The sequence below is a fragment of the Salmo salar genome, chromosome ssa01, assembly GCF_905237065.1.
Source record: "Salmo salar chromosome ssa01, Ssal_v3.1, whole genome shotgun sequence".
Lineage (NCBI taxonomy): Eukaryota > Metazoa > Chordata > Actinopteri > Salmoniformes > Salmonidae > Salmo > Salmo salar.
Genome location: NC_059442.1, coordinates 110,227,832 through 110,237,517, shown reverse-complemented (window position 1 = coordinate 110,237,517; position 9,686 = coordinate 110,227,832). Strand labels below are relative to the sequence as shown.

The window sequence follows — 9,686 nt, the reverse complement described above, 5'->3', positions numbered from 1 at the left end:
CAGTAAAGTGTAGTGTAGTACTTTCGTGGTATGTCACCTGTCCATTATATGTGCATTCGATCTACTTGGGCCTAAAGTATGAAACTTGCGCCTAAAGTATCTTAGCCTCTGAACATGTACTTGTAACAAAGTCAGAACTCCTCAAAAACGTCATAAAGTGTTGCTGAATAAAGTGAGAAAAAAGAGAAACCTTCATCCCAGAAGAGAGCGACAGAGAGAGGAGAAAGTGGGGGAGGGGAGCGGGTTGAATGGCCTGTCTGGCTATTCTCTCTTGCCCTCTCTGCCTCTCTCCGGAAGACCGACAGCCGCTGGGAATTGTAGTGCTTTTATAAAGGACAATATTGTTTTTTCTCTTATAATAGGAGCATATGTGAGAATCATATTTTCCACGGAACAACTTCTGTTGAGTGAAGGGATTGGATAATCGAATCGTTTTTTATTTTTTGTGCGGGGGGGGGGGGTAATTACAGAAATATAGTGCCCGACTTTTAAATAAAACTTCAAGATCCATAATGCTTTGCTTCCTCTACTCGGTCGCTGTCACTGCGGACGTGACGATCAGGTAGGGTTGGAAATGATTGTGGACCGTGAATATTTTCTGGAGTTAAAACCATATTTAAATACCATGTAAAAACGTTACATTCTAACTTTAGACGGGTATTTATTTAGTTTGAACGCGACCCCATCCTGAAGTGAAGATATTGTGCGAGATTCGAGGAGATCGAAGAGAGTTTTCCAACTCGGTTCGTTTGTGCTGCCTGTTGCTCAGCTGCGTCTGAACAAAACCACGTCGGAGTTTTGTCTCCATCTCGGCAAAATGCCACGGGATAACAAGAAGTCTCTCATTCAGAAAATAGCCAACCAAGCCAATATCACATTTAAAGATTTCAATGCATCCGCAATTGGCGACAACAAAGTATTATTGGACAACAAGGGGGATCTGATCACCCTGCTGACCGAAATCAGGGCTGCAGACCTGAAGATGAAACCGAACGGCTCCCAATCCGAACACAACCCACCTGTCACGTACATGCACATCTGCGAGACGGAGTCGTTCAGTATGGGTGTGTTTCTACTGAACAACGGGGCTTCCATCCCGCTTCACGACCACCCCGGTATGAACGGGATGCTCAAGGTTCTATACGGTAAAGTCAGTATCAGCTGTTTTGACCTGTTGGATAAACCTTCGGACCAGGTACAGAGTGAGATCCAGTTCGACCCGCCGCTTCTGCCGTTCCAGAAGGACTCTCTGCGGCGGGCTGTCCTCCGGTCCACCATGTGGTTCACCCATGACAGTAGTCCGTGTATCTTAACCCCGGAGAGGGAGAACCTGCATCAGATCGACACGGTGGATGGACCGGCTGCTTTCCTCGACATCCTGGCACCTCCGTATGACCCTGAAGATGAGAGGGATTGTCATTATTATAAAGTCCTACAGACTGTTCCCGACGCAGACAGTAAGGTAGAGGCGCAGCAGCAGTGGGAGGAAGAGACGTGGTTACTAGAGATAGGCCAGCCTGATGGCTTCTGGTGTGGGGGTGAACCATACCCTGGGCCCAAGGTTTCCTTCTAATATCGCTGTTGTAAAGGCAGAGAGATACCTGTGACCAAATAGGGGCAGCCAAAATGACTTTCAAAAGACTTTGAATCACTGTGAAGTGGGACATGAGTTGGAGCAGGTGAATTAACTGCAGGTGTCTTGGATAATGTCTCTGGGATAGATCTCCTTATTAGTTTAAATATTGAACTTTCTATACCTCCTGTAATCTTCCAAATGAGATGTTTTCACCATGAATAGGCTCAGAAACGTCCTATGCTCTTAACACCACTGTTTGTAACTGAAAATATGCTATGCCTTATGTGAATATTGAATGTAAACTTTAAAAGCATCTATCATGTCTAGTTTCCAAGTGCACACTACATTTTCTATCTTTCATTGATTTATTCCAAACAAATGTGTGTATGTGTAAACACTAGCTTTGTTTATAATTGAAGGCTTTTATTTTGGGACAGCTGTAAGTTCTACCAATAGCCTTACTGTATGTACAGCTGAAAGTTCTACCTATAGCCTTACTGTATGTACAGCTGAAAGTGCTACCTATAGCCTTACTGTATGTACAGCTGAAAGTTCTACCTATAGCCTTACTGTATGTACAGCTGAAAGTTCTACCTATAGCCTTGCTGTATGTACAGCTGAAAGTTCTACCTATAGCCTTACTGTATGTACAGCTGAACGTTCTACCTATAGCCTTACTATATGTACAGCTGAAAGTTCTACCTATAGCCTTACTGTATGTACAGTGCCTTCGGGAAAGTATTCAGACCCCTTGACTTTTTTCACATTTTGTTACATAACAGCTTTATTCTAAAAGATATGAAATTGTTTTTCCTCATCAATCTACACACATTACCCCATAATGACATCACAATACCCCATAATGACATCACAATACATTTTTTACATTTTAGTCATTTAGCAGACGCTCTTATCCTGCAGACGCTCTTATACTGTAAGTCGCTAAGAGCAGACGCTCTTAGCGACTTACAGTAGTGAATGCATACATTTCATACATTTCATTTCATGCAATACCCCATAATGACAAAGCAAAAATAGGTTTTTAGAAAGTTTTGCTAATTTATTTCAAATAAAAAAATACAATTTCACATTTACATAAGAATTCAGAGACTTGTCCCGAAGCCATTCCTGTGTTGTCTTGTCTGTGTGCTTAAGGTCGTTGTCCTGTTGGAGGTGAACCTTCGCACCAGTCTGAGGTCCTGAGGGCTCTGGAGCAGGTCAAGGATCTCTCTGTACTTTGCTCCATTCATCTTTGCCTTGATCCTGACTAGTCTTGCAGTCCCTGCCACTGAAAAACATCCCCACAGCATGATGCTGCCAGGTTTCCTCCAGACGTGACGCTTGGCATTCAGGCCAAAGAGTTCATTCTTGGTTTCATCAGACCAGAGAATCTTGTTTCTCATGGTCTGAGAGTCTTTACGTGCCTTTTGGTAAACTCCAAGCGGGCTGTCATGTGCCTTTTACTGAGGACTGGCCACTCTACCATAAAGGCCTGATTGGTGGAGTGCTGCAGAGATGGTTGTCCTTCTGGAAGGTTCTCCCATCTCCACAGAGGAACTCTAGAGCTCTGTCCGAGTGACCATCGGGCAGTGGTGTAAAGTGCTTAAGTAAAAAATACTTTAAAATACAACTTAAGTAGTTTTTTGGGGTATCTGTACTTTAATTTACTATTTATATTTTTGACTTTTACTTCACTAAATTCCTGATGAAAAACATTTACATTTTACTCCATACATTTTCAGGCTTCCCAATAGTACTCGTACTCGTTACATTTTGAATGCATAGCAAGACAGAAAATGGTCCAATTCGCACACTTATCAAGAGAACATCCCTGGTCATCCCTACTGCCTCTGATCTGGAGGACTCACTAAACAGAGAACATCCCTGGTCATCCCTACTGCCTCTGATCTGGAGGACTCACTAAACAGAGAACATCCCTGGTCATCCCGTATACTGCCTGATCTGGAGGACTCACTAAACAGAGAACATCCCTGGTCATCCCTACTGCCTCTGATCTGGAGAACTCACTAAACACAAATGCTTTGTTTTTAAATGATGTCTGAGTTTTGGAGTGTGACCCTGGCTATCTGTAAATAAATTTAAAAAATACGAAAATTGCGCCGTCTGGTTTGCTTATTAGAAGTTATTTTTGATTATTCATACTCTTACTTTTAATACTTAAGGATATTTAAAAACAAATGGTTTTACACTTTTACTGAAGTAGTATTTTACTGGGTGACTTCCAATTTTACTGCAGTAGTATTTTACTGGGTGACTTCCAATTTTACTGAAGTAGTATTTTACTGGGTGACTTCCAATTTTACTGCAGTAGTATTTTACTGGGTGACTTCCACTTTTACTGCAGTAGTATTTTACTGGGTGACTTCCACTTTTACTGAAGTAGTATTTTACTGGGTGACTTCCACTTTTACTTGAGTCATTTTCTATTAAGGTATTTTACTTTTACTCAAGTATGATAATTGAGTACTTTTTCTACCACTGCCAACGGGTTCTTGGTCACCTCCCTGACCAAGGCCTTTCTCCCCCGATTGCTCAGTTTGGCCGGGTACCCAGCTCTAGGAAGAGTCTTGGTGGTTCCAAACTTCTTCCATTTAAGAATGATGGAGGCCACTGTGTTTTTGGGGAGCTTCAATGCTGCAGAAATGTTTTGGTACCCTTCCCCAGATCTGTGCCTCGACACAATCCTGTCTTGGAGCTCTACGGACAATTCCTTCGACCTCATGGCTTGGTTTTTGCTCTGACATGCACTGTCAACTGTGGGACCTTATTAAGACAGGTGTGTGCCTTTCGTAGCAAAAAGTCTGAATACTTATGTAAATAAGGTATTTCTGTTTTTTTATTTTTAATACATTTGCAAAAATGTCTAAAAACCTGTTTTCGCTTTGTCATTATGGGGTATTGTGTGTAGATTTCTGAGTTTTTATTTAGTCCATTTTAGAAAAAGGCTGTAACGTAACAAAATGTAGAAAAAAGTCAAGGGGTCTGAATACTTTCCGAAGGCGCTGTCTATCAGGATATACAGCGTAGGCTACTGTATGTTTGTTTTAGATGGTTTTAGTGTCACGTCCTGACCAGTAAAGGGGTTATTTGTTTTATATGGTTCGGGGTTTGTGTGTGTGTATGTAGAGGGGTGTTTGGTTTATGTATTCCGGGGGGTTTTGTCATTGTTCTATGTTAGTGTATTTCTATGTTCTGTCTAGTCATTTCTATTTCTATGTTTAGGTAATTGGGGTTGGGGCCTTCAATTGGAGGCAGCTGTCTATCGTTGCCTCTGATTGAAGGTCCTATATATAGGAATGTGTTTGTCATGGGATTTGTGGGAGGTATTTTTATTTAATTTTTTTGCATAGCTGTGTGTTGCCTGCAAGACTGTTTGTCGTCCGTTCGTTTTTTCTTGTTTTGTTTATGTGTTCTAATAAAATTAGAATGAGCACTCAACCCGCTGCACCTTGGTCCATCCACTACGACGACCGTTACAGAACCTCCCACCAACCACGGACCAAGCAGCGGGCCCAGGAGGAGGAAGGATCCTGGGCCAGGGAGAAAAGGGAGTGGAGGACATCGTGGACATGGGAGGAGATAATGGCAGGGGACAAGACCCTGCCATGGAGACAGGTGGAGACAGCAAGAGAGGAACGGCAAAGGTGGAACGAAGACCGGGACTGTTACAGGGGTACACGGTTGGCATTTAAGCCTGAGAGGCAGCCCCAATAATTTGTTTTGGGGGGGCACACGGGTAGTTTGGCGGGGCCAGGATTAAGCCGCAAGCCAACTCCCCGTGCTTATTGTAGGCAGCCTATTACTGGTCAGGTCCCGTGCTTTGGAGTGATGCGCACGGCGTTGAGGCCAAGCATTTACAGGCCGGTGTGCGCGGTGCCAGCGCCCCGGATTTGCCAGGGGGAAGCGTAAATGAACTTTTGATTATTATTTTTTTAATTTCATTTAACCTTTATTTAACGTATTATTATTCGTATTATTATTGGATGTCCTGTGTGTATAGATCTCTACATGAACAACGGTAAAGATCTTTCCTGTTGTACTAGTTGTTAACCAATAACATCAGAACAGCACGGATAGACGGTGAGTGGGAGCAGCCTTGTGAAGGCATGACTCACATCACACTGATGTTACACGGGAATTACCATGCCCACCCCTTTGTGGTGTACTTTCCAATAATATTACATTATATTCCTTGTTTGTTTCAGAGTTTACTTTATTTGTATTTACTTCACAAGAAATAACCAGGGCCTTTCTGGAGGCCATTGAGATATTATTATTATTTATTTTAATCAACATTAACATTTACTGAGTCGGGGAAACATTCACGAAAAACAAAATGTCAAGTCGGTTTGAGTTCAGTTATTTACATTCCTTATTGTTAGACATAAACCACAACACTTTCCATAGTTACACGGCACAATGTGTACAAAAATATACATATAATCAAACTTTGATATTAAATGACGAAATGTACAATTTCATTAAATCGTCCTCGTACTGACAATGTACAAAAATAACAAGGGGGGGAAATACAATCAACCAACATGTTAAAATTGACACATTTTTGTCTAGTAAATAATTTAAAACACTTTTTTCCTTCTCAAATTATTGCAAATAACGTTCGTTCCATGCAGGGTTGAGTATATTGTCGCCTATTGGCGCGTCAGTGTAAATGTGCTTGATATCTTTCCTCTATATGTTTATTTCCGATACATGAAGAGAATATAGGCAGCCACGTGTTAAAAGTATATTGTCTATTAACTTGACTGCCTTCAGTAGGGATAATGCAAACAAAGTGCGTTTCTCTCAGCCACCAAACTTAAGAGGATACATCGTGGGAACGTTTGTTGCGCAACCAGAATGATGCGTAATTTAACGCGTGAAAGAGAATTATGCTGTTGCATGTAAAGTTCGTTCCATATTGTATTTTGAACTTGCAGCTTCCAAAACAATTAAACCTCAATCTTTATTGTCTTTAGTTAATCAAGGTTTCTAAATATTTATTCCATAAACATATTGGCTATAGTGTGTTCTATACCGGCCGCGTGGGGCATCCCGTTAGCTGTCCGGTACTGGAGGAGCAGACTCCGTTAGATGTGCTTATAGAACCGGTACCGGGACGATCAGAGTTCGTGTTGTTTAATGACGCAGCGGATGATTTTCTTTCTTTCTGTCTGAGATGAATCTTGGTATGTCTTTTGCGCTCGTCGCTTCTCGCAAACTTACGGCCACAGAAATCACAGGCGAAGGGCTTCTCTCCCGTGTGCGTGCGGATGTGCGTGGTGAGATGGTCGCTACGGCTAAAGTTCCTCATGCAAATGCGACACTGGAACGGTTTGTGTCCCGTGTGAATCCGGATGTGTCTGGTCAACTCGTCAGACCGGGAGAAACGCCGGTCGCAGCCCTCCGCTGGGCATGGATACGGCCGCTCGTGGACCGGGGTTTTGCTCGGTCTGTTGGGATATTTTCTGGGCCGTAGGATGGGTCTCAGGGGGAGATTCTGGGGGCTGTACGCTGTGGGGAGTCTGGGTCCATCCGAAACCGGCCCACCTAATGTAAAGTTCCTAATAGTGTTCAGGGGAGTCAGAGGCGGGGGTACTCTGAAGGAGTCCAGTGGGCAGGGGAAGGGCTTGCGGTCAGGCATGGCCTGCATGTCCCTCTGACAGGTCGGCTGAAAGAACCCATAGTCTGGGATGATGGGGAAAAGACCCGAATCTGTGTTGGGCTTCGGGGAAGAGTAGGACGGTGGCGGGTAGGAGATACCGGGGCCGGTGGAGAGGAAGGCCGACGGGTCTTGGTAGACCTCCCCACAGCCGTAGGGAGGCGGGGAAGAGTAGAGGTGGTGCTCCATATCGGCCTGGTTCTGAGCCATGGTGCAGCTGAGCGTGGAGGAGAAGTGACCGGGAGATCCGGAGGACGCCGGGGAGGATGAGGCAGAAGATGGCTGGGTCATACCCAGGATTCCCGCACTCACTATATTGATGACGCCCTCGGGGTTCCAGTTACCGGGATACTGAGAGTCGATGGAGAACTTTCCCATGTAGGTGAAGGTCTGGTTCCGATGACCAGGCGGCTGGGAGAAGCTAGAGTAAGACAGATCAAGAGAGCGTTTCTCTAAGCTCATATCGCCACTCATCAAGCCATCTGGAAGATAAGAAGAGACATCTTAGCAGATAATCACGAAACAAACAAATCAGAGAGCTTTAATTAAAACACACGCTGCAAGGTCCGTTCTGGTGCGCACAGTGTTTGGTGCGTGCTGCGCGCTCGCGTCCTTTACCCACGGGTCATTCATTCAACTTTTCAAAGGGAAGCCGTGTTACTTTTATGAACACTTTTTTTTGGGGGGGGGGAAGTGCGTAACTCTAGCCATGTGCCTCTAAAACATAACATTGATACAAATATCAAGACATACATTTGTCCCACAACTATTAATTCTAAATATTTCCAAAAGCTCTTGGCCAAGATTTAAAAAAAAATGCAATATCAAACATTATGCATAATATTATAACCTATACGTAGTAACCTATATGTTTCCTCTCCAATAACCAACACAGCACATGTTGCATTCTCTAAAAGTCCCCATGATATCAAAACAACAGCATGTATAGTCCAAGCTTACCTGGAGCTCCGCTAAGATGGTCGTGGTAGTGGCCTCCTAAATCAGCGTTAGGAAAGATAGCCACGCCGGGCGGTAGACTGTCATGATCCACAGAGTAGATAGTATCAGAGACAGGATGGACATACCCACCCAGAGAGACCGGGACTTTCTCTAAAGTTTTAGCCGTCATCATTTAACTAAAGGGTCCTCGCTGTTTTTTCCCCAGTGGTTTAAACGGTATTTTTTTATTAAACCGGCCTGTTTGAGTATATGTGGCCAATTACAGTCCTATCTTACACTGAAACATCTGGTAACCAATCCGGAGAAATGAACACAATCTGAAGCGTGTGTTGATACCACGTCTATAAATCTACTCTACTCTCTCCAGATCATCAGGCTGTTTTAGTGAATGACGGATCCGAGCAGCACGAGTAGCAGCACTATGTATTTATCAGGTGGCAGTGAATGCGCCACGACGTCACTGCCCATACAAGGACCGTTTGGTTAGAGAGGAGGCGCTGGGAGATCCTATTGGCCCTGGGCTGTCAATGGAGAACCCACAAATGAAAGTTGACAATATAAAGCGATAAAATATGTTTGTTTTTTCTTCCCCCCCCCCCACTCCCCCCCATGCAGTTTCCATTAGCACGAAAATTATAAAACAATACAGGTGAAATGAAATGGGACAAATGCAAGATGGCATGTTATTAGTTTAGACTGGACATCAATGTTACAATCTTATCTGATCTATAAGATGTGAAATGTTTCCTCTACACATCGCCTTCAAAATAGGAATTCCGGTTCTTCTCTAAAAACCATACATGGTTTTATCCGGTATATCTAAGAACACCCCCTTTGCCTACATATAAGGGTTCTATTCCGGAATATGAGCGTCGGAAACTATCGAGTCTTGCCGAGCAAGAGCAGTGACACAACTACCATCGCAAACCACAGTCAAATGAGAGCCACAATCACGGAATTTTCACCTTCGCTGCGTTAAAAACTCGGAAACTTTGTCAGGGTCGTTTGAATACGCTTTGCTTTAGGAAAGACTGGGCTTACAGGCCTATTTAGTTATGAGCTATTTATATCACTTGAAGGGGGAAATTGTTTGTCTTGAAGTTTTAATGACTTTCACATCCTGAAATGAAACGGGTAAAGGCACATGGTCTAATGATAACGGAACATATGGATACAGTATGTATATTTTACTATAATCTATTATAGTAAAAATAGAAGTTTTATATTGTTAACATAGGCTACTAATAATATGATTATCGTATTTGTTGTTATTATTATTTATTATTATTAAGTGGTTGTTGATTCTCAATACTATTGCCCTCCAGTGGTGTTGTACGGAACTGAGAGGGTCGACTCATCTGACCGGCAGGCCGACCAGGCTACTTACTGTCTGGTGTTTCAATGATACACATCTATAAACCTCCTCAACCCCACACGCATTATAGAAAACCGGATATAGTTCAGGAA

The 9,686-nt window shown here is 43.2% G+C and overlaps 2 protein-coding genes across 2 annotated transcripts; one reads left to right on the top strand and one right to left on the bottom strand.

Annotated features, from left to right (window-relative positions):
- Positions 1-215: 215 nt before the first annotated feature.
- LOC106613884 (2-aminoethanethiol dioxygenase) lies at positions 216-2,194 on the top strand. Its single transcript, XM_014216606.2, has one exon. It carries the CDS (start codon positions 818-820, stop codon positions 1,571-1,573), a length of 756 nt encoding a protein of 251 aa, XP_014072081.1. The 5' UTR covers positions 216-817; the 3' UTR covers positions 1,574-2,194.
- Positions 2,195-5,792: 3,598 nt separating this feature from the next.
- On the bottom strand, positions 5,793-8,606 carry LOC100194495 (early growth response protein 2b). The gene is made up of 2 exons (XM_014216592.2): positions 8,220-8,606; positions 5,793-7,741 (listed from the first exon to the last, which is right to left on the bottom strand). The coding sequence occupies exons 1-2, from the start codon at positions 8,389-8,391 to the stop codon at positions 6,630-6,632; spliced, it is 1,284 nt and encodes a 427-aa protein (XP_014072067.1). The 5' UTR covers positions 8,392-8,606; the 3' UTR covers positions 5,793-6,629.
- Between the last annotated feature and the right edge of the window lie 1,080 nt (positions 8,607-9,686).